The sequence below is a fragment of the Rhineura floridana genome, chromosome 21, assembly GCF_030035675.1.
Source record: "Rhineura floridana isolate rRhiFlo1 chromosome 21, rRhiFlo1.hap2, whole genome shotgun sequence".
In the NCBI taxonomy this organism is placed as follows: domain Eukaryota; kingdom Metazoa; phylum Chordata; class Lepidosauria; order Squamata; family Rhineuridae; genus Rhineura; species Rhineura floridana.
Genome location: NC_084500.1, coordinates 587,969 through 612,355, shown reverse-complemented (window position 1 = coordinate 612,355; position 24,387 = coordinate 587,969). Strand labels below are relative to the sequence as shown.

The following is a 24,387-nucleotide window of genomic DNA, read 5'->3' as shown; positions in this document are numbered from 1 at the left end:
ATACAGACGTTACATGGTGCCCTGTGGAGCCCAATAGCACAGGTGCCAGGGAGTCAAAGAGCACTCCCGCAGTGCTACTTTTTGAACTCAACTGTGCAGGTAGGAATGGACTCACTGTAGTGCAGTGTCTTTGATACTCATCCCACACAGTCAGTCCGGGAGGATGCCATGATCAGTGGTATCAAAAGCTGCTGAGAGATCAAGTAGTGCTAACACGGTCACCTCCCCCAATGCATGTCATGCATCAAGGTGACCAAGGCCAATTCAGCCTGGAAACCAGGCCTAATCCTGGATTGGAGTGGATCTCGACAAGCATCCTCCCTAAAAATGGGGTCTTGGTGACTGGCCAGTAGTTGTCACATACAGTCTTCTCTCACCCTGGCCCTGCCGAAGTGGCCAATGGTGTGTGCTCTGCAGAAGTCAGCAGAGCGATCCAGACCTCTCTGGAATCCAAGTCTTTCCACAGTGCGCAGCCTCTCCTCTTCGTACTATCTCTTTGTGGTTTTGCTGGGCATGGCACGCTTGCTCATGCTTCCCACCTGAGTGGTTAATGTTTGCTTTTATTTTGTTTTGTCGTAGACCATTCTTCATCCTGTGGGATACCAGGGCAGTGAACATGCAATAATAAAACTGTAAAATAATTTGAACATAATTAAAATTACATTAAACAAGTAGAAATAAATCAGATGCTTTTGTGAACAGACGTGTATTAAGGTGTCTTCTAAAAACCGTCAGTGAGGCGGGGGGGGGGAGCCTTGTATAACGATGTGGGTTTCTGAAACTAAAAAAAAAAGTGTCATGTCAGCTTCACATGCTGTATAAATGTATAAAAATAGTTGAGTAGCCAAAAATAGATGTGTTGAAATATTTGATTAGGGTGGGGGAACAACAAAGTGTACTTAATTTGATTTAAATGTTGTATTCAAATGAATTCAAGGCTTTATTTGGCAATTATTTCCCTGCTGTACTTAAGACACTACTGAAGAACGTGCACAATTTTAACAATGCAATCCTTTACATATTTACTCTAAATTAAGTCCCACTGAGCTCAATAGGGACTTGATCCATAGTGAGTCTGTTTAGGGTTGCACCCTAATGAAAAAAAATGAAGGTGCTGAAAGCTGTAGCTTAATTACTGATTTTAGTATGCCTGTAGAGCTATTCATGTAAAGATATACTTTCTAGTCTGAAAGAAAACTAGTTACAAGTTTGACTAGTGTTTGATTTGGATTAATCCCATTTCATTTGCCCAATTTAACTTGTATTGTGTGTAAAATTTCCTAATTGATTGTATGGAACACTGCATTTCTCAAAGTGAAAACCTGCAGGAAAATGCAGTATAAAGGTGTCCACCCCACCTTCCTGCTTTTCTTCCCAAAGTGGCTCCAGCGTTCTCCCGTTCAGTCGTGGCTCTGGCACTCTCAGGAGCCAAATCTGTGGTCCACAGGAACAGTCATTCTTCTCACCCCAAACCCTCACTCAAGTGGGGCTTGGCTTGGCACTACTCTGAAGTGGTCCAGGGAAGGTCTGGGGACATTGAGGCTCCTTGTTCATGGTGTGTGTGTGTGTGTGTTGCTTGCAGACACTCAGGAGAGCCTGGTGGAAGGCAGTGTCTTGAACGCTCCACAAGGGGTCCTGCCCGTCCCAGAGATTCCTGTGGAGACCACGGTGCCCAAGCAGGGACAGAACCTCTGGTGAGATGCTCTTTTGCTGCTTCTGCTCTTGGCAATCGAAATGTGTGGGCCCTTGACATTGGGGTCTTGGTGGTGCACCATCATCAGCTGGGAGGGTGTTAGTTTCTCGTTGGCCTGTGCAAGGAAAGTGCAGCTTTGGCTTTGTAAAGAGGCCTGCACCATTCCATTGTGTTTGGAACCACCCGTTTGGAGAAAATGTTCTGCCGTTGTTGCATTATTTGAAGAGTTAATTGTGGTGCTCTTGAGGGTTCCTAACTCCACAGCCAAGCCTTGGGCTCATGCACATAAAGTCTTCTGGACTCCAGTCAGTACAAAATACTCTACTGCAAAGTACAAGAACTGGCAATTAAGCTGCTGTTTTGAGGGAAAGGTGGCTGGACCTTGTAGGTTGTAGGACACGTGGTCCCTCCCGTTAAGGGAGCCAGACTGACCCTCCTCCTGGCCCTCTGCCACTGTCTACTTCTGACCTGTTAAGAACATGAGAAGAGCCTGACTGCTGGGTCAGGCCAAAGGAGGCACATCTAGTCCAGCACCCTGTTCTCACAGTGGCCAAAGCCCACAAGTGGGACCGGAGCGCAAGAGCACTCTCCCCTCCTGCAGTTTACACCAACTGGTATTTGGAAGCAGGCCACCTCTGACTATGGAGGCAGAGCGCAGCCGTCGCTTTATCTTCCATGAATTTGTTCAATCCCGTTTTCAAGCTGTCGGCCATCACTTTTGTGGGAGCAAATTCCATAGTTGAACTATGTGCTGTGTGAAGAAATAGTTAATGGTTTCTGATTTTAAATTTTTATATGGTTTTATCGTGTATTTACATAAGTTGTAAACTGCTTCAATTTTTTTATGAATAGTGGCATAGAAATATTTTTATAAATAAGTCCTTTCGTTTGTCTGTTCTGAATCTTCCAGCATTCAGCTTCATTGGATGTCCACAAGTTCTAGTGTTATGAGAGGGGAGGAAAAACTCTCCACGCGCTCCATATCATGCATATTGCAGCCTTTCCTCGTAGGGGAGTCGTTCCATTCCCCTTGATCATTCCGGTTGCCCTTTTCTGAACCTTTTCCAACTCTGCAATATCCTTTTTGAGGAGAGCCAACTGGAACTGTACACAGTGTTGCAAATGCAGTTGCACCATTGATTTATACAACGGTGTTATGATATTGGCAGTTTTATTTTCAGTTCCTTTCCTAATGAGCCCTAGCATGGCATTTGTCTTATTCACATCTTCCGCATTCTGGGGCGACATCTTCACTGAGCTATCTGCCACGACCCTAAGGCCTCGCTGTTCACTGTCACCTCCCGTGCTGATGTACCTTGTGGCCAGCAGGGGGCAGTAACAACAGTACTGTTCCTGCAATAAGTCATGCCCGCATTCCCCAGCTGATGGTTTAGGGTTGAGCCCTGCTTTTCCTTGGGGCTTTGGTGCAACAATAATAAAAATAGCAACCCAGTGCATTTAAACCCAGTGCAGGGTTACTTGAGAGTTGAATATTGTGTGTTTTGCTCTAAGTTAAATGATTCAAGGACTTTGCTAGTGTTTATCTGGTGTGGACTGGTGAAGAGAGGTTGGCTCCTCACTTGAGAAGGGTTATGGCGCTCACCTCGGTGTGGCCGGCCGGCCTGCCTGCCTCTCCAGGTGGGCTGTATATTACTGCATGTCGACAGCAGCACTGAACAGGTGTATGCTCTCCTCCTCCAGGTTTCTCTGTGACAGCCAGAAAGAACTGGATGACCTGCTAGCTGCCTTGCATTCTCAGGGGATCAGAGAGAGCCAGCTGAAAGATCGCCTGCAGAAAAGGTGAGGCCTTGCTTGCTTTTTGGTCAGCGTCCTGCTTGAGTGTCCCTTCTGCTGGTCAGACCAGGCTGGAGAAGGACTCAGATGCATTTGCCAGGACTGTTTCAGGGGCTTGTGCCACACACCTTTTGGAGCAAGAAATGGTTTACAAGAGCCCTGATCTTTTCCATCATGGACAAATGTTTGGGGATGGATAAAATTACTGGGTGGGTTAGCTCTTGCTGCTGCAAGTATAGACTTTTAGTCGTCTTAAATGCTTTTAACAAACATCCCTATGCATAGCAGTACAACCACAGCTGTACATGATTGTTCCTTTATGGGCCATTGTATATCCCAGAACATGGCTGAAGAAATACTTTTAAATTTTTTGAGGCACCGGCATCAAATCAACCCTATCCGGGACTAAGCACCAGCATTAAATTCTTCAGGCCTGGTAAGCCAGTGGTGTAGTCCAGCACTGAGCTCCCATGGCATGTAGATGGCCTCATGCTTACTACAGGCCGTCTCCAAAATCCAGACCTTCAGATTGATAGAGCTAAATAGTTGTCCGGCAGAGCTCGCTAGCTAACTGAGCATCTCCCAGGGCCCCAGCTCGTGAGAGTCAGTCCACTGTACGTCATTAACCGGTGTCCTCTCCGCTCTCAGATATCAAGACATCACACATTCCATGCATTTGGCTCGGAAGCAGAACCCAGGCCTGAAGTCCTGTGACGGCAACCAGGAACTGCTGAACTTCCTGCGCAGCGACCTCATTGAAGTGGCCACACGGCTGCAGAAAGGCGGCTTGGGATACATCAGTGAGGCAGAGTTTGAAGCCAAGGTGAGCCACTGCGTCGAAAGGCCTGGGCAGAGAAGGGCCAGCTCCAGCGCCCTGGCAGGGCTTCCCAACTTGGAGCTGCTGTCAGGCAGACTCTGTGTTTGTGTTTCTTGCTGTGGTGGTAACTGAAGCCGTCAGAATGGAGTTCCTTGGCATTAGAGCAGTAATGAAGAGGCCACCCCCTAAGATAGAGGTCAGGAACCTCTTTGGCCTGGCTGGCCAGACCCTTGCCTTCCCACCCCCAAGGCCACCTTGAGAGATGGCTGCGACAAAGCACCTGTCAATCACCAGGCGTTGTCATGATGGCACATAATTGGCAGATGGATTGTCCTGCCTGCCTGTCCAAGTCCCCTCTGCAGTGCTTCCCAAGTGCCCAGCGGACGGCTGGTTGTCTGGTGCTTGGCAGCCGCAGGGCAGGGGCTTTGCCGGCCCCCCCATGCTTGGCGCTTGGGAAAAGCTGGCTGTCAGGTGTTTGGGAAGCGCTCTTTGCAAGCCCTGTACTTGAGCTGCTTTCTGATCAGCTGCAATCGAGTTCCCCGTGGATCTTGCCAGCTTGAAGTTGCTGCCCATCCGCTGCTGCTGGGTGGTGACTGCAACCATGCTTTCTGCGCTGGTTGAGTTCCCCATGGGAAGCTTGGCTGTGCAGCTGACCTAGCCTTCACTTAGGACGTCGGACATGGGGTGGGTGGGCGTGGCTTGGGGAAAACGCCTTGCAGGCCAAATCTGGCCCACGAGCCAGAGGCTCCTTTCCCCACCCTAAGAGCTGTGGAATATCCTTGGGAGATTCTGGCCCTTGAAGCAGATCCACAAGAACAGTTGTAAGCCAAGGGGTGGGGTGACAACGCTGGGTATTTTTTGCATGTAGCGGAGTTGAGCTGAAACCCTGGTGACCCTGAGTCGCTCTGACGGGCGCCATAGAACGGGCTCTCTCAGTGTAGTTCACAAGCTTCATTCAGGTGGCCTGTGGTGGGGTGGCATCGCTGCATATGTGTGTGAGAGAGAGAGACGGTTGGTGGGCGCAGCAGCGCCTCTGTCGCCCTTGGAGCCCAGTGGCCTGCCCAGAAAGTGAGAGACAGACTGGAAGTGATGAAGTGGGGAGGATGCTGCCCCTTGGAGGAATAGAGCTGTGGCGGATTACACTGGCTAAACTGGCAAAAAGGACAAAGAAAATATCATGAATATTCTGCCAAGACCCCCAGCGATTTTCAAGTGGTCCCCTGGAGGGGGGAGGATTTGGGGGGCTCCTTCCATAGAAGGCTCTGACGAAGCAGCGCAGTTGGGGCTGAGGAAGTCTCTCTGCCGTGTGGAGCTTGTGAAGGCCCCTTGGTCCTCAGCATAGCATGGACCAGAGATGCTGTAGCCAGGCTCTTGCCAGCACTGAGTGGCAGCTGTTTGTTAAGGTGCTTGGGGGAACGAGAGCTGCAAAGCCCCTCTGCGCACTGGACGTGACTAATCGGAATATGTTTGTGCCTTTTGGATCAGGTTTGCACGCTGGAGAGCCTGAAGGATTTCGGGGAGTGTGTGGTTGCCCTCCAGGCCAGCGTTATCAAGAAGTTCCTGCAAGGCTTCATGGCCCCCAAGCAGAAGAAGAGAAAACACCAAGGGGAGGATGCTGTTGCCAAGGCAGCTGAGGAAGTGGACGAGGAGAAGAGGGTGGCAGAAGAAGCCAAGGTCTTGACTGGGGCAGATCTGAGGGGAAGGGGGGAGGCCTGCTCAGCTTAACCGAGGCTCTGTGCACCTGTCAGGGGTGTGCGTGGAGGGATAAGGGCAAAGGCCTTGGCCCCCCTGCCAGAATAATGGCGCAGGGAGGGAAGGAGAGTAGGCTGCATCCTCTCCCCTCCTACGGGCGCAGCAAGCAAGAAGCGCCTGTCGCCAGTTGGGGAATGTGCGAATTATCCATTTTCACTTCTCTTGGGCTGTTTCCTGCTGTTTTCATTGTTCCAGAAATTGCCAGGCTGACAGCAGCTGGTTTTCTTTGGCTCTGTTGCTCCCGTGTAGCTGCCTGGCCCACACTGTGTCTTCCTGCTCTTCCCTGATGGGCCCTTGGTGGAAATGGATGGTGTGTGGATGGAGACTAGGCCATGGGGTAGCAAGGACTAGCTAGCCAGCCGGGCTCCTAAATGGCAGCTGGGCATCAAGGCACTGTCCCTGTCCCGGTTCCTGGGCAGCAGGTGCGAAGTGATGGCCTTGAATCTGTTTGCTGCTGCTGCTGCTGTCCTCCTGGCCCTGAGCCCTAAAAGTGGAACAATTGGTGTTGTGTTTTGTTTTTGTTCTGCTTAATGACTGCTGCACATGGCCAATTGCTGGGCATTGTGACGTCGTCTTCTTTGACAGGCAATGCAGGGCTATCAGGTGCCCCAGACATGGAGCAGGGGGTGAGAAATGACCCCTTCTGGGCTCCGAGCCTCCCGCTTGCCCTTGGGCACTTCAGCTGGCATCAGGGTGGGACAACCGTCTTGGGGAGAAGCACAGCTGCTCTTCCCACCCAGCCCCCTTTTGTCGTGCTGATGCTTTCTTCAGAGTCAGGGAGCAAAATCTGCCAGGATCTGCCCAGGTTTATCTTTGCCCAGCATCTTAACAGCAAAGCTCTGGGAATAGCTCCTTGGAAACTGGTGGGTCCGAGAAGCACTGGGAGCAGTGTTCCGGGCGAAAGCAGGCGGCTGGCTGATAGAGTTCCCGCCATTTCCCGCCGCCTTGGCTGCCTCCTGCTCCAGGTACTGCCCCAGTGAGCCATCAGGAGGGGATTCTAGGCTGGTGTGAGCAGCGGCTGTTTTGTTAGGTGTCCCATTCACATGGCACTTTCTCCGATTCAGTGGGAGGGGAATGTGCAACTCTGCAGAAATCCACTGTTTTATTTGGCTCCCGAACTGCTGTTAACTGCAAAGCCAAGCTGTTCCCTCTGCCGCTTGCTCAACTGCCCTGGCTAGGAGGATGTGAGCTGTGGTGCCATGAATCCCTCCACTGTTGGAGCAGCCACGGAGGGTCATGTGTGAGGCCCCCTCCAGTGAGCCAGTTCTGATCGCTTCTGATGTTCCGGCTCTGCCTGATGCAGAGTCCAGGTGGCCTGGCTAAGGGGATGCTTGTGCTAAGAGCAGTGAGTACCTCAGCCCAGCGCTGAGCACAGAAGGCTTTTCAACTGTGAGCCTTTCTGCCTTTGGGCTAGTGGCCAGTGTCATGGCTTTCCTGTGGAATGGGCTGGGCTGCCCATTCAGGGCACAGCTATTTACAGGCACCACTAGAGGGCAGCCCAGGCTCTTCTCAGGTTTTGTGACCTGAACTTTCCCTCCCCAGCTGTTCTTGCAATTAGCATCTAAAGTTCTCTGCTGTTTGTTTTTCCTTGATGGACAAGGATTTGGTTAGGATTTCAAAGTCAAGCATGCCGCCCAGTCCCAGGCTGGCTGCGTGGGACATATTGAGCAAGAGCTGCAGGCCTCTGGCGGGTGGTGGGGAGGGATTCTTTTGCTGTCTCCTGAAGAACAGCTGTCGAGAGTCCCAGGGAAGGGTCACCAAATGCCTACCCAGCCCTTGGGAGTCTTGGCCTAAGTTGCTTGCTCCTTCTGCCAGGTCGCTTCAGCCCTGGAGAAGTGGAAGGTGGCCATCCGGGAGGCGCAGACCTTCTCCCGTGTGCATGTGCTGCTGGGCATGCTGGACGCCTGCATCAAGTGGGACATGTCGGCAGAGAACGCCCGGTGCAAAGTCTGTCGGAAGAAAGGTGCGTCTTGGTGGCCTGGAGGCCCCTGCTGGAGCTCTGGGGGAGAGAGGGGGAGCCACGGGGACCTCTACTGGGACCTCTTGCAGGGGGTTGTTAGGCTTTACCCCACTTTTCCTTCCAAGGAGCGGAGGACAGTGTAGCTGTTCCCTCCTGTCCCGCTCCCCTCCCTTTTCCTTTCAGTGACCGGCAAGGCGGGCGGAGAGTGTCTGGCCCAAAGTGAGCCCTGCAAGCTCTCTGTCTGAGAGCAGTGATCTGAACCTGGACAGATATCCCCCCCGCACGCCCATTCTGTAGCCACTGCCTCATCACGATGGCTTCTGGTGTCCTCTTTCAAAGTGGGGGGGCAGTGAAGGCAGCTTCCTACAGGGGCCCCTTTCTGAGTGAGCTCTTGAATGCTGCCACCCTTCCTTGCTGCGGGGCTCACAGTGGTTGCAGAGACGACCTCCCCCCTGCCCTGGTTGGCTGTTCTCTTCATCTTATTAATGTACCTTTTCAAGACACCACGAAAGCACTTCTCTGCAGCCCCTTTGGCTCTTGCTACTCTGGCTTGTGGTCCATAACACTCTGGGGGCCTGAGCTAGGAGAAAGCATGCGGGGCAGTTAGCAGCAAGCAGGTGGCTCTGCAGTCCGTGCCACAAGGGCCGATGGTGGAAGTGGCGTCTAAGGACAAGAGGAGGACTTGGTGGCAGGCACGTTCCTGACCTCCGGAAACAAAGTTGGTCAGAGGCAGCGGGAGGCGGAGGCAGCAAAGCCGGCTGTTGATGAGAGGGCAGAGGGATGGGGAAAGGTGGAAGGGGAGAATCTTTAGGGCAAGAAGCTTGAGCGCTGCACTGAGGCTTCATCGCTGTGGTTCTGCTTGCAGCTGGAGCCTTCTGTGGCTTCCTAAGGTGCCAGCATGGAAGTGTTAGGACAGACACTTTTCCCCAGCGCTGCACTTCCGACACTTTCAGCCTTTGATTTGGGATCAGGCAAGATAGGAAGGGGTAAAGGATCTTATTCCGTAGCTGTTCCCTGTTGGCACAAGCATGGAGGGTGGGGGAGAGCGCTGTGTGGTCCTCTCTCCTTCCTCGGCTCTTCCAAGGCAGTGCCCAGCATTGTGACTTGCTTTGGGGGGTGTGGTCGGTGTCTTGACGACCACTCTTCAGCCTGCCCCTTGCCTGGTTTTCATTTCCCCACTTTGTGCTGCCAGGTATACAATTCTCTCCATCCTTCCCCCAGGTGAGGACGACAAGCTCATTTTGTGCGATGAGTGCAACAAAGCCTTCCATCTCTTCTGCCTGAGGCCTGCCCTCTACGAGATCCCAGAAGGCGAGTGGCAATGCCCAGCTTGCCAGCCCTCTGTGGCCAGGCGCAGCTCCCGGGGCAGGTAAGGCCGCTTTTGCTTTGCCCTGCAATAAAGGGCCCACCGGCATTGGTGTGTCTTGCCCCCGGAGGTCGGGATGAGTGGGTCGATGACTGGATCTAGAGCCAAGCCAGGCTTGTTTTCACTGCCAACTCCTGGTGTCCTATAGGAGTGTTTGGGCTCAGTCTCAGAATGGGAGAAATGGACAAGGGGAGGACTTCACGGGCGTGAGTGAGCCAGGGCTGTGCAGCAGTCGCTCCTGCTGGCCTTCCTTGGGCAAGGCAAGTGTGGGAGGTTAAACGCCATCTTTGCAGAGCGGCCATTTCCAAAATAAGTCCATTTCCCCCAGTTTGAGGACATGAGCTGCTGGGGCGGCTTCTAGACTCGGGTGGCTGCCTGTTTTGACCTGACGTGACACGGGCAGGATCTTGTGGCCTGCTTCAGGGCAAGGCCACAGAGCTGAGCAGGGCAGAGGTCTGTGAAGGACGGAGGTGTTGAGGCTGGTGTGGAACCTTTCCTTTAGAAACTATGCTGAAGACTCTGTTGGAGAGGAGAGCGAAGCCGGGGAGGAGGATTCTGAGGAGGAGGAGGAGGAAGAGGAGGAAGACTATGAGGTTGCTGGATTGAAATGTACGTACTCCTTTGCCATAAAAATGCAACAGTTCAGTGACTGGCCAGTGGGGGGGGTAAGGTTGCCACTTAGGAGTAAAATGCCCTCCTTTTAAACAGTGGTGTGCCTGGCTGGCCCCTCTGGGCTAAGGGGCTGCCTGCAAATGCCACCAAGCCACCAGCAGAGTCATGGTTGGTTGGTGAGGGGGCCTTGCTTGGCCAATTGCTCTGTTGCTTGAGGGAAGGACAGCTAGCCAAACGGGAACTTGCCCTGCCCTGGAAGAAGGAAGGGCAGGCAGCGGTGGGGGGGTCTCTCTCTGCCTCACTCAGCTTCCCACTAAACCCTCGTCCTTGAGTTGCTGACTCTCTCGCTCCAGATGCTTCACTGGGGGTTAGGAGCTGGGGGCAGAACTTGAACTGAGTCCAGCTAGAGTGGCTTGAGGAGCGCGGCTGAAATCTCTGGGGGCAGGTTCCAAGTGGCGAGTCACGTTAAAATGTGTAATTGGGTTTTTCACCAGAGCAGCCTGTGGTGAAGCTGCCTAAGGGCTCTGTGCTACCATCCAAGCATTCTTGGGCCCAGGGATTTCCCAGGGCCTGCAAGGCTGCAGAGAGGCAGTGGAGACATCACTGGCATGCGAGCCTGCCCTTGGGCTGGAGCGGGATCCCCTGACAGGCACAGGCAGGCTTCCGAAATGCCCCCAGTGGAGGAGTTCACGTCCCCTGGACTGCCCCGGTGTCTTTTTAGTCCGAGCCTGAGACGATCGCTCCCACGTGATACTCCCGTCTCCCTTGGTGCTGTTGACGTTCCCGTCTTCCTGTCCCTGCCAGAGAGCTGGCTTGGGCAGAGGACCAACCGGCGCTCCGAGAAGCGGCTCCTCTGGAGAAGGTGTCGGCCTCCAGCGCTTCCGCAGGCTGCATGTGCTGCAGTCCTCCCTGGGTTGAATAAATCCTCCTCTTGTTCCTTGTAGCTGCAGACACACATCCTACCCATCCCCATGTGCAAAAATGCAGTTTATACAGGCAGCAGGTGCAACTGGTGAAGCTTTTCCCTTTTGTGCCAGGTGGTGTGTTTGAATGTTACATTGGGGAAACAAGCTTCTCTCTCTCTCTTTCTGTGGAAAAGCCTCAGGCCAGGAGGTTGCTGTGCCAAGAGAGCTCTTCGTCCTGGCGTCGTGGCTGCAAAGAGCCTGTTTCCACACCTGAAATATGCTATTCCCCTCACAGCCACCTGCAGCCTGAAATGATGCAGTCTGGGGAACTGGCCACAAGTCTTGGGCAGGTTCAGATGATCATGCAATGACGGCTGTAATCAGTAGGCAATGAATGAAACATTCATGATACTCGGTAATACAACTGCATAAAAGTCCTGCCCCCTCCTTTCATCAAATTCTGTTTTCAAACGCCACCTAGGGTTGTATCCAACTAAGCCTTACCCAGAGTAGACCCACTGAAATGTATGGATGCAGGTTGCCCCAGTCCATTCCTCAATGGGTCTACTCTGAGTCGGACTAGCTTGTCCTAGTCTTGATTGGTCTTCCGTGCCAGCGAGTAGCTCCCCATGCTGCCACTGTTCCTCCCCTCCACGCTGCCCCTTGAGCCTCGAGAGATTCCACCTTGGCTGGTGGCCTTCCTGCAGCCCTGGGCTGGCCTGCCTCTGCCTCCTCTGCAGCTGGGACAACCAGAGCTGCCTGGGGGCCACATCAGTGGCTTTTTCTGAGGCACTATCGTGGCCAACACTGGAGCTTATTCGGAGCAGCTCGCTGCTGCTTTTAGCCGTCGCTGCTTTCTACCTAGCTGGCTTTTTTGGTCAATTTCTCTGGTGATGCGTCTCCCACTCTCTTGTGCAATTTGAACTGCAAAAGGGAAGAGGGAGGCTGTGGGCTGAGGCTCTGCTCAGAACTGCTCTCCAGGCTTGTGTGGAGCCCCTTCCAGAGGCAGGGAGCCGTCGGCCCTCCAGATGTTGCTGAACTATGGCTCCCCTCATCCCTGGCCATTGGCCCTGCTGGCTGAGGCTGATGGGAGCCATAGTTCAGAAACATCTGGAAGGCCGACGGCTCCCTCCACCTGCTCTGAGGGGAGCTTCTATGTTTTAACTGAGCCTGACGTTTGTCCAGGCTCCTTCCTGCCCAGGTGGGTTGTTGTGGAGACACCTCCCCTTCTGGCAGCGTTGGGCTTGAGCCTGCAGCTCTGATGGGGAAGGGTGGGACTGCCAGCGATTTCGCACGTGGGGCAGCCTCAGGCAGGACAAGAGCAGCTTTGGGTACAGGAGCTGGGCACGTGGGGCAGGAGAGTGGCAGGTGGTTGGCGCGCTTGTCCTTCTGCGGTGCAGCAAGCCCTCTTGCTGCTGCAAGCCCTCCACATGAGCCAGCGTGGAGGAGGCTCTCCTGCCATCGAGCCCCCTGCTGCCGGCTCTGCCTCCTGGCCAGCTGGCAGGGGAAACGCAACACCCGGCGTGTGCACAGGCCGACTGCTGAGGGGCTGAGCAGCTGCTGTGGCCCACTCTGAGATGCCTGGGATGGTGCTTCGTGCAGCCTGTCACTCTTCCTGGGAGTGCGTGGCCAGCAGGAGAAGGAAAGCAAGCGGCCTTTGTGGGGCTCGGCTCGGCTCCAGGCCTTGCGGTAGGGTCTGGCCCCAGAGACTACAAATCAGAGAGCTGGGCTGCGTGCTTCCCACTCAGCATGCCTGTCTCACGGCCAGCTGCATTCAAGTTCATTTATGCCCCATCTTTCTTCCGCCACAGAACCCAAAGCAGGATACCCGAGTCTCCTGTCCAGGCATTGACCTGACCAAGACTTGCTCAGCTTCCAGCGGCTGCCTGATGGGCCTTCAGGCCACCCCCGGGACCTACTTGAGTCAGGAGGGAAGAGTGGCCTTTAGGCAAGGAATGGGCTTCATGAACGTGCTCGTGGGCGCTCTGGGATGGATGGTGCCCCCGAACCAAACATGGGCACTTGCGCGTGTGTGTGACTAGAGTGGGGGTTGCTCATGTGCCCCCGCTCTCTGCCCCCTTCTGCCACCCGAGGGCGAGGGTGCCTGTCTGCTCCCTCCACCGCCACCTGATGGAAAGCACATAGAGGTGAAGGTGGGCGGGGGCAGACTCTGCATCCCTCTTCCAGCTCCATGTGCTTCTGGAGGCTCAGATGGGCACATTGGGAGCTGCCTCGCAGCGCTACCTGGAGATGCTGCCGTTGGGCCTTGATTGAGCCTGGGACCATCTGCAGGCAAAGCAGGGACTCGTGGGCCCTTCCCCAAGCAGCTGAACAGAAAGTGGGGGGTGGAGAGGGCATGAGGAGCAGGGGAAGCAGGGTGACCCTGGGGGAAGCAGGGTGACCCTGGGGGAAGCAGGGTGCTGCAGTGGGTGGGAGGAGGGAATGGCGTGCCAGAGAGAAGGTGCTTGCTTGCCCACAAGTGGGATCCAGGGAAATGGGACCACTTTTCATGAGTCCACCACCGTCAGATCACAGGTGGCGTCTCTCCATTGCCTGTTGCCTGGGCCATAAAAACCACAGATCTGGTACTTTGCAGTGCTGCTGTGGTGCAAAAAGTGGTCCGTGTTCTAACCAGGTGGCTTTTTGAGACCCCCCCTGTACAACTGCGCAAACTGAAGAGGACCCGCTTTTTAACTCTGCTGGGTCTGACTTCCGCTCAGAGAGCAAAGTCAGTGTGCTTGTGCAGGTGCTTTCTCTACCACCATCCCTGCCTTTCTCTCTCTGGGCTGGGGAAGTAACTCAGGGAATGGGGGACAGAAGCAACCGGGGGGGGGTGCTCATGGCACCCCCAACATTCCAAATGGGCCCCGAAAGGTTGGAGACCCCTGGATCAGAGGAATGAGCAAGCAGGGCCCTTCTTTTTCGAGCTTCCCTTCCTCTTGCAGCTCTCCTCTCTGTCTCTCTCTTGGCCTGTCCACTCCCAACCGCTGGCCTTGCACACTTCCCTTTGGACTGCAGCAGACGCATGAGAATGGCCACTTGGATGAATGACTGGAGTAGCCGCCCTGCTGAGAACGAGACAGGTCTACAGCTGTTAGGATAGTTGACATGAGATGCATCTGTTCATCCACAAAATGCAGTAAAAGGTCGCAGAGAGAGACTGGGGCAGTGTCCGGGAGGCCCCTTCGGCATGAGCTCCCAGTGTCCATGTGCAGTTGCTCGTGTGTCATGGGGCCGCTTGGGACTTTCTGCCCTAGTTGCCTCCTGTACAGGTGTCAGGGAAGAGCTGCCTTTGCTTTGTGGGGTGGACTTTGGAGTCCATCTTGTGAGTTGGGGGTGGAGGGCAGGAACGGCACCCGCTTTCTTTCCTGGCCCTTGGGCTCTCCCCCCACCAAGGGGGTCACTGACTCTTTGACTGCCGTCTCTTCCTTGCAGTGAGGCCCAGGAAAGCAGCCAAGGGGAAGCAAGGTGGCCCAGCTGCAGACCCTCCACGGCGAGGCCGGCATCAAGGGAAGAAGCGGGCCCTGCATGGCCCCCGAGGGTCCCGGCAGCGGGCTGCCCCTGTCAGTGAAGCAGACATCGATGAGCTGGTAAGAGCCCATGGTGACACTTTCAGGAGTTCTGAGCAGAGCCAGTGTCTGTCTCTGGGCATCTCTCTCCCTCTCCTCCTCCCTCGGCATTGTCAGGAGAGGGCCTTGCCTGGGCAGGCACAGGCTGTGCCACACAAGCATGCCAAGCATCTCTCCAGGAAGGCCGCCTCTCTCTCTCTCCCTCCCTCCTCCCGATTAGCAGGAAACTTGTTAGAATCTCTTGAACGGCAGGAGCAGCCGCCATGTGTGTCTGGCTAGAGACCAGGGGTGGGGAGGGTGGGTCGTTGGCATGCCTGCAATGCGAAGCACCACGTCCCTTCCAAGGTAGCCCCTGAGGGAGGACAGTTGGTGCCCAGGCTGTCCGTCCTACTGGCCCTGCTTGCCTGAACGTAATTCACGTGGCATTTTAACAGAAGAAACCTTTCGGCCTTCATTCTCTTGGGAAGTCTCCTCCTCTCCCCCCCCCCCCAAGTTATGTTTTGGACGGCGGGACCTGCCGCTTGCCAGATTGTGCTGCAGAGTTGGCCGCTTCTCTGTGTGCCTTGCCACAGAGACTGCTGTGTACTTGCTCTCACCTTGGGGACTGTAGCTCAGCTGTGAACTCTTGAGTTGTACACACCACCTTTCCCTCTTTCAAACTGGAGGTCTAGAAGGAAAAGCTCCCTGTTCCTTGTGCAAGGCCAGACCTGCATCTCCCTGCGGCCAGCTGCCTCCTCTCCCTGTATCCTGGCCCATTGGTGGTTGTGGGGTGGGTGGGCGGCTGGCCTTGGACCTTTCTCCTCCCTCCTCCCTCCTGCACAGCAGGGGACTCAGCTGCTGTTTGGCATCTGAAATCTGGCCACCCCATTCCTTCAGCAGGTGCCCTGCCGCCCTCTTGTCGCGTGCTGTGCCCTGTTGGGTGGGTCACAATTCCCTTCTCGCTGATCCCTTGGCTGCTTTGAAGCTCTTTGAAGAAGAGCTTCTGCTGCCCCCCAGAGAGGAGTGGGGCTGTCTGGAAAGTGATTGGCTGGCTCTCTGGGCAGGACTTCTGAAACGCAAGTGGGGGTGGGATGTTCCTTGGCTGCCCCATCAAAGTCCCAGCAGCCGCCCGGGTTTGTTTCAGGCTTTCTGGCTGGGAGGGTGATGGGCCTTGCGAGTCCTATGCTCCACTTTGTACAGTGATCCTGATCCTCCCTGGCCCACCTGCTCTCCAGTGGGAGACCTATCAAAGCTGCTCCTCCCCACAGATGCATCTGCTCTCCCCAGTCAGCTGCTTGGCATGGGCCCAGCCAGCAGTCTGCAGTGGCCTCCAGCCCCCTTAGCTTCCAGAGGTGTGCTGGGCTGGTGGGGAAGGGGCGCGTTGATTCTTGTGACGCCTCTGGCTGGCTGTTTGTTTGTTCCAGATGTATCAGACGAAGAAGATCTCTCGCCGGCAGAACCTGGAGCTGCAGAAGTGTGAGGAAATCCTCAACAAGCTTGTCAAGTACCGCTTCAGCTGGCCTTTCAGGTACGGCCCCAGGGGAAACAGGACCTTCCCACGTGCTTGTCAGGCACAGCTCTTCTACCTCCCTGCCCCTTGAGCGGCTGTTCTGGCTGGTTCCTGTCACTTGGAGTCGCTCTTGAGAGACCCTCCTTCCTTCCACACTGGAGGGTGGGATTGCCCAAAGCACCGTGGCGTGTTCTGGGCTAATAGTCCTGCCAAAGGCATAGTGTGCCCATCACTGGCGGTCGTACATGGCTGCCCTTCTGTGGATTTGTCTAATTCCCTTTTAAAGCTGCCCACGTTGGTGGCCATCGCTGTGTCTTGTGGCAGTGAACAGTGTGCTCTGTGAAGAACTCTTCTTTTCAGCTGTCCTGAATCTCCCAACATTCACCTTTGGTGGATGACCCTGCTGAGTTGCAGTATTACATGAGGGAAGAAATTCTGTCATGCATCATTTTATATGCTTCCATCATGTCACCTGTGACTTGCCCTTTCTCTAACCAACAATGCCCAAATGCTGCCACCTTTCCTGACAAGAGAGTTGCTCCATTCCCTTGATCATTTTGGTTGCCCTCCTCTGAACCTTTTCCATCTCTACGGTCCCCTTTTTGAGGGGAGGCAACCAGAACTATCCACACCTGCAGCTTTTCCCAACCAGTGTGCCTCCAGATGTTGGGCTACAACTCCCATCTTCCTGACCATTGGCAATGCTGGCTGAGGCTGATGGGGGTTGTGGTCCAACAACATCTGGAGGCACACTGGTTGGGAAAGGATGGTCCACAGTCTTACAATTGTGGTCGCACCATAGATTGGGATGATGGCATTATGAGATTGGTAGGCCTGTTTTCAGCCCCTTTCCTAATGATCCCCAACATGAAGTTTGCCTTTTTCACTCTCAGCTCTTGAGTATGTACTGAAAGACGGGAAGACGCTACCTGTGCAGCTTGGGTGGAAACAATGAATGGATCACCAAGTACAAGTCATGTTAAGCAGAATACCTGATGGCACACGGGAGGTCCTTTGCAAGCCCCCCTTTTCCTCAGCTGTGCTTACTCTTTCCTTGTCTCTCCCGAAGCATGTGGCTACAGACCAGCAGTGCTCTGTGCTGTGTGTTTTAAATGCCTTCCAGGCCCATGGATCTCCCCCCCCCCTTTAAAGAGGGGAAGCGGATGGTGGCTGGCTTTTTCAGGGTGTGCGAGCCTCTTACAACTTTTGGGGCAGTGGTGGGGAGGTGAAGCATGGTGGCGCCAGAGCCAGGCTTCGGCAGAGGCCTGAGGGTGGTGCTTGGGCTGGAGAAAGCAGTGCCCCAGCCGGCAACTAACATGCGGCGTTCCTCGGCAGGGAGCCGGTGACCACTGAAGAGGCCGAAGACTATTTTGAGGTGATCAGCAGCCCCATGGACTTCCAGACCATGCGGAGCAAGTGCTGCTGTGGCAGCTACCGCTCTGTGCAGGATTTCCTCTCCGACATCAAGCAGGTCTTCACCAACGCCGAGCAATACAACCAGAATGGCAGCCACGTCCTCTCCTGCCTGGAGAAGACGGAACAGTGCTTGATAGACATGCTGCAGAAACACCTGCCGGGCCACACGTACTTGCGGCGGAAATACAAGCGGCCGCTGGCCCAGCCCGGCCCGGAACTCGAGGAGGCTGATGGGGACAGCGATCCCGAGGCGCTGGAGTATTCCAGGGGGCGGAAGAGGAAGAAATGAAGGGCCCCCGGAGGGGGCGCGGTTGGAGCAGGACCCGCTGCCCGGCTCTCCTTCCGCTCGCTCTCGCTTGACTCTCGGCAACTTCCTGAAGCGTTTGATCAGCCCCCAAGTGGAACAGGCGGCGTAGTAGTTCCTCTGCAGGCCAGGCAGAAGGGCCCTGGGGGGAGTGGAGGGAGCAGCCTCCAGTCGGGGGGGGGAGGCTCTTCTCTGCTCCAGAGGGGCCCCCTTCCTCTCCTCCGCTGTCCTGGCTCACGTTTGGACACAAGCAAGCCTGCCTGTGGGCTGACGGATGGGCTCTCTATTTATGAGTGAGTACCTGGAGCCCTGCGAGGAAGCCATCTTGCAGAAAGACAAGCAAGCACTTACCTCTCCAGGTGACCCCCACCCCTTTCACCAGCATCTCTGTGTAGACCAGCTTTGGGGGTGCTTCTCTCTCTGCCCTTTCTATTTTGGGTGTAGTGGAGGGAAGGTTGTGCCCTCCCCTGCCCCGGGGGAAGAGAGCGTGGGGCTTGTGGTGGCTGGAGGAATGCCGCTCCTCCCCAACTTTTAACTCTTTTTTTCCTAGTTAAGGAAAGATTCTTGTTTCCAGCATTGACCTTGTACAGAACACCTTGTAAGATACACTCGTCTTGGCTTTGACATGGACTGTACAGTTTATATGAGGATGATGTGTTGGCTTTATATTCCTTTTCCCTGCCCCCCCCCCATATAAACCACTTGTTTTTTCTTAGATAAAGTAGCTGGGAGTTGACCCAGGGAATCCGTGAGGGGTTGTGCCCTTTGTAGCTTTCTTCAGCCCCCTTTCCTAGTCCTGCCCCTTCTCCTCTGCCTCATCTCTCCTCTCCTGATGCTGGGATCTGGGTTGGGTCACAGGAGGGTCTGACCTTGCAGAGGAGCCCTCAGAGTCTGGGGGCAGCCTGGGCCGCCCCACAAAGATGCTTCTCTCTCCCCCACCCTCCGCCCCCCATTTTTCTGTTGGACCTTCCTCCATTTCAAGAAGCATTTCCCTCCTTTGGGTTGCGTTCTGATTTGAGACGGTGGGATTATGAACAAGGCGTGGTCCTCCTTCTCGAAAGGGGGCCTCCCAACCCAGCTCTTGCTTCTGCTGGAGCTGGGAAGGCTGTGGCGCTGAGGACCCCAGCCTGGCAGTGGGTCACTTCCTCTCCTCGGCCGCCAGCAGTGACCCCCACCCCACCTGCAAACTGCCACCTGCCCACTTTCCTCCCCTGCAGCTTTTGTTCTGTTGAATTTTCCCCTCCCCCTCCAACCTCTCTCTACACAATGATATGTTTTTGGACTATTTTTTTTAAAGGTTGTTGCTTGTTGAGGAGGGGGGGTTCTGCTAAGGGCTGTACTTGTAATAAATTGGAAATATAAAAGTAAAAGTTGTTTTTCTTCCTGCCTGTCGATACTGGTTTTTTTAGGGTCCTAGCAGCAAAGTGAAATGAAATGTGGAACCTGAACAGGAGAGTTTGTGGGCGAGGAGTTTTTGTCCCAGGATCTCTCAGCTTCTGCCTGGAACTTGATGGTTATAAGAGTTATAAGAACGGGAAATGGTCTAACTTGGTGACGGGGAACCGGTTGGACTCCCAGCAGTTAAACCTGGCCCATGCTCTGGGGTGATGGGAGTTGGGGGTCCAAGGCACAGCTGGTGGGGCCTTTGTTCTAGCTAAATAAAGGGCTTTAGTGCAACCTCAGTGGTAACTCTGCAAGAGCCACTTGTGAGAGACACCGGTTTCTCAAACCAAAAGGTTTGCCAGGCGCTTTGAGAGGGAGGGACCTCAGTGGCCACCTAGGACAGAACTTTGCTCCCATTTCCCTGTGCCTGAAAAGCTGGGCCAGGGCGGTTCCGGAGCAGCTTTTGTGCAGGCTTCCCTAGGTTTGTGTAAAAAAGCAGGCCGTGAACACCTGCAACTCAGGAGAGGCGGGTGGAAGCCGGGGCCCTAGGCAGGATGCAGCTGCCAGAGTCTTGCCTTCCACCTCGTGCCTTCAGCCAGGCCAGGCTGTGACATCTCCAAAGAGCACCGCTTCTTCCAAGCGCAGGTTGAGGACTTCTTCGTGTCCCTTGTGCAGGAGTCGCTCCTGAGCAGAGCCCGGGAGAAGTTAGTGTGGGGGGCCATGGTGGAGCCTTTTCCTTGTGCTATAAGGGTGAGAGTGAGTGGGGGCCCTTAGTGCTGGGCCAGCTTGGTTTCTGAGCCATTTCTCCCCACACCCTCACTTTTCTCAGTTCCCCTAAGGAAGCCTTGACTTCCCAGGCAGACTGCAGGAAAAGCCCTTGAAGGGTCTGTGATGGAAGCAAAGTGTCATCCCACAGAGCCACACCATCCCCTCTCCCAGCTGAAATGTCAGGTGAGAGGCAGGCAGCATGGCTGCCAGAGCAGAAACGCAGGCCCTTCTTCATTAGTGTTGGTAGCAGGTGGCTTGTGCAGAGAGGTGGTCTGCAGACCAGCCCCACCCCTCCTGCTGTGGCCCCACATGTAAGAACAGCCTGTGTGGCTGCAGCTCACCTGTTGGGCATACCAGCTTGGTTGGCATGAAATAGGGGAGGGAGACGGGCTCTTGGCATTTTACTCAAGTGCCTTCAGGGGAAATTCTGAGATTTGTAGCATCTTAGCAGTGAGATGGAGACGGCATCGGTTAAACAGGTCAAACGTACGGCATTGAGCTGTGAAATTGGAGGTGCTTTGTAGGGTGCAGGCCTGGGCTAGAGTCGTTCTTAAGAGTGGGAGCTGAGGCCCAAGAGGGCTCTAGTTCAGGCCTGACCTGCCAGACACTGACCAGGTAGCCTCGTCTCAGCTCCTTCCTGCAGCCCACCTGCCTTCGGAAAATAATGCTCCAACTACACTGCAGGTTTGTTGCAAGGCTCATGTATGTGAAGTTCTTTAAGCACTGGAAAAGTTACACTTTCCAGTATTAAATATATTTAAAGGATCCACCAGACCTCAGTCTCTTGTTCCTTTGGTTTATTTATCATATTACAAATCTCTTGCTCACTGAATACCAATTGGTCTCTCTCTCTCAAGGAGATCTCTGACTGAGGCAGGGTGGCTGCCTTTATTATTGTTTGCAGCTTGGCTTACTCTCTGGAGCCGTCTGCATTCTTTGTTTTGTTCAACTAACCTTTGAAGCTGTCATGGATGTTGAATACACCATACCCAATTAAAATGTACAGAGTAAAGTGATACGCTGTGATCAAACTGCAATGATGTTTTCTGAGTGAGAAGGAAATAAGGTAGACCTCAGGGGCAACCAGTTGCTATTCTGAATGCTTGGTGCATATGATGTACAAGTGCGGAGGCAAAGGGACACCACTTGACTGTGAAAAGGCTTGGGTTCCAGTCCTGCCTCTACCAGACTCACTGTATAACTGCAAAAAGGGGGGAACTGTGCCTACCTTCTGAACAAAATTGTATAGTGCTTTACCTACAGAAGTGCCCTAGAACTGGATGATGATGGATAATAATGAGAAACATGTACCTACTTTATTTCCAAAACCAGAAGCCACTTCAACATTCCTGTAGATGCAATTGTTTTTTTGTTTTTTTTTTTGTGGGGGTGGGGGGAGCTATTCCCATTTGTTCTGGGCTTTCTGCTGCAGGTTAGGAGTGATCCAGTGGGTGATCCACTTGTATGATTTAGAAGTAGGCCTCTCCACAGATCGCTTGCCTTTTGCTTCCAGATCTGTATTTTCCCACACCCAAAAGAGCCAGTGTGTGCTCCTTCCTGTGCTTTGTCTGTGGCAAGCTTGGAGACCCGTCTATCCATCTCAGAGGGCAATGCTTGCTGTTCTCTCTGCGTGGAATTTTCTCCATATTTTCTATCACCCCTCCCTCCAGTTTGCAAGAGGGTGGAGCAAAGATCTTGGCTTGGCCAGATTTCTCTCTCTCTCCCTCCACTAACGTGCCCAAGCCTGCCTCACCCTGCAGGCCCGGGAGACACCTGGCACAATTCTGTGACCTGTCAGTTGAAGAAACAGACCTGAACAAATGTTACCCAGTAAAGAACAATGCCTCTGGGCATGTATGGAGTGCCTTCTACTTGCCTCTGACCAGCAGCAGTCTTGAGTCATCCTACTGAAACCTTTGCCCTCTAGTGCAAAGGGCAATAAAGGTTTTTCCATTTAAGCCTTGTGCTCTGCCCCCCCAGCCCCCTTCTGGCAACGTCAGCCGCGTCCTGCTCGCTTTCCCACTTGCAGTCCTTGCTAGCCTTTCTACCTATTAAGACTCCATTGTTCCATGGGCTCCTTCATGGGGATGACCTCATGCAGTCTACAGTTTAGTCTGACACATTGCACGTTGGCGTAGGAAGTAGGTGTAAGGGGTCTAGGAGCAGAGGGAGGACAGCCCAAGGTCCAGGCCTCTTTTGGCTGCCGCTACCGGCCACCACTGGAGATGAGGACTGGCCAGGCAGGGCTGCTGCAGCAAGGGCCTGGCAATTTCCATAAGAAAGGAAGGCTAGGAGGGGAGATGGGAGGCTGAGGATGCCTCCTCAGCTGCTAGGAGTGCCAGGCCCCGGCAGCAGGAGAGTCTTTCCCCCCAGGCAGCCCAGCATTTCCTCTTGGCCAGCTGGGCCCTCCCTTCCAGCACCTGGAGGAGGCCGCTGCAAACGTCCCCTGTAGCTCAGCCTGTCTGATTTTTGGGGGGAGGGTGGTGGTGGTGAGGATATCATTGCTGTTGGATCTGTTTGAGTTATATTTTATTATTTTATTTCCCCCCCCCCCCGATAAATTGCCTTGATACTCTCTTTCAGTGAAACATAGTAAAAAGTGTAGCTAAAATAAAACCAAGAGGTGCCGTCTGTCATCCTTCAGGCTCCCGCAGGATTATTCATGCCAAGTACATAATGCAGCAAATACACCAGAGCACACGCAGGCTGTGTCAGGGAGTAACCTACGCATCTGCCATGAGGGCCCGGGGGAGTGCAGGACACATTTCAGCAACTAATTCATGCCTTTACTAACGGAGTCCTGCATTGTGTCCGGGCAAGGCCTGGCTGTGGCAAGCAGGAGTCCAAAGTGGTGGGGAGCAGTCCCCAAGAAGGCCTCTCTCCACCCTGCCCAGGGCTCCAGTGTGGTGGAAGGGGAGGGATACATAAGCGGCAAACAAAGGCAGAGAGGCTTCCTTCACTAGGCAGGCCCCAAGATGTTAGCAGCATCACCAACAGCAACACCCCCCCTGCACACCACGGACACAAGTGCAAGACATGAATGCTAGATTTGGCACCTGCAACCTCAACAGTCCATTTTCATTTTTTCCAACCTTGGAATCTCACCTTTATGTTATTGTTTTTAAGTGTTTATCCCTTTGGGCTACCAAAAGCTTAAAGCCACCGTGGCTGAGGTCTCGTGACAGCTCAAAAGGTGGAAGATCCTGAGCCTGGCTGCCTTGTGGCTGGCAGATGTCAAATCATTTTTCCCCAACAGGGAAGCTGCCCTGTGCAGATGCCTTTATTTGGCACTGTGCATTCAGGTCACAGGTGTGGCTTTTCCTTGGTCCAGAATAAGGATTAAACCCTCTTGCCAAGGCAAATAAAACCCAAGAGTCGCTTCTTAGGTGTACATTTGGGGGAGGGGTGCTGCTATGAAGGTGTTAGATCGCCCCTGTCCACCACTACAATGAGCACTGCTTGCTCCATGTGATTGGGGGCGGAGGTGTGTGAGCACATAAACAGACGGTGCACATCAGCACCATTCCCTTCCCAGTACCCTAACTGCCCAGGCCCTATAGCTGCCTCTTGTCTGCTATGCTTTCAATGCGGGGCCCTGGAGCCCCACAGCAACCTTGGGGGCTGAGGTTGGCTTAGTTACAGAGAAAACCTTGGAGCACAGGCTTGAACCTGACATCTCCCAGAGGAGGCATGAGGCAGATGTTCCATCAGAACCCACTTGACTTCTCCAGAAGCAGCAGAGTGAGACTCCCAAGGAGTGGCGCATTGAAGTGACTGGCAACATCAATCACTGTGGTTTGCACTGGGCATGCAAAAGCAGGCGCTGGGCTAGGAACTAGGTGGGAAGCCAGGCTGCACATCGGGCACCAGAGAGGATTACTATGCAGGCTGCTGAAGCAGGCCTGAGAGCCTCCAGGCGGGGGGCCGCCATGAGACAAGAAGCCCCGGAGGGCTCCCGAAGCTCACTTTGGCAGGCCAAAGGCCTTGGGCGAGGCAAGAGCAGTGACGGTATGTCTCCGAGATGGTGCAGAAGGCTCCTTTGCAGAATCTGCCCCTCAGCTGGGGTGAGGGGCTTCCCCATGGGGGTCATGACTTCAGGCTGTTCCAGCACATCAGAAAAGCAGCGCACACCACCCGGTGGCAGAGCAGCTGCTTTGCATGCAGAAGGTCCCAGGTTCAGTCCCCGTCATCACCGGTACGGCTGGGAATGTCCCCCCCTGGAGCCCTGGAGAGCTACTGCCAGTCAGAGTCGGCAGCACTGAGCAAGATGGGCCAAGGGTCTGACTCGGTGTAAGGCGACTTCTTACACGCTTCACTTGTGCAATCCCCAATGCTTGACCCACCACGATGAGCACAATTCCTTTCCCCCTGCCTCCAGGGTCACCAGCGCTCTCCACCGTCCTTGCTCCATTTGGCTGGTTAGGAATCCAACACCTTGGGGCTGAGCTATCCTGTAGCTCAGGTTTAATGGGTTTTATTACAGCTAACATCTCAGCAGACTGTACTCGTCTCTGGGAGCATCTACAGCGCTTGCTTGAGTTAGCCCACAAAGCATTGCT

The 24,387-nt window shown here is 54.2% G+C and overlaps 1 protein-coding gene across 1 annotated transcript in view; it reads left to right on the top strand.

Moving 5' to 3' along the window:
- Nucleotides 1-19,047, top strand: part of BAZ1B (bromodomain adjacent to zinc finger domain 1B) — a 37,676-nt gene extending 18,629 nt beyond the window's left edge. Inside the window, exons 10-19 of the mRNA XM_061604607.1 lie at nt 1,583-1,694; nt 3,395-3,493; nt 4,136-4,310; nt 5,790-5,978; nt 7,872-8,019; nt 9,238-9,385; nt 9,885-9,991; nt 14,335-14,489; nt 15,872-15,975; nt 17,293-19,047. Coding sequence (XP_061460591.1) covers nt 1,583-1,694; nt 3,395-3,493; nt 4,136-4,310; nt 5,790-5,978; nt 7,872-8,019; nt 9,238-9,385; nt 9,885-9,991; nt 14,335-14,489; nt 15,872-15,975; nt 17,293-17,662 — 1,607 coding nt within the window. The 3' untranslated portion in view covers nt 17,663-19,047. The remainder of the gene's footprint in view (nt 1-1,582; nt 1,695-3,394; nt 3,494-4,135; nt 4,311-5,789; nt 5,979-7,871; nt 8,020-9,237; nt 9,386-9,884; nt 9,992-14,334; nt 14,490-15,871; nt 15,976-17,292) is intronic.
- Nucleotides 19,048-24,387: the final 5,340 nt, after the last annotated feature.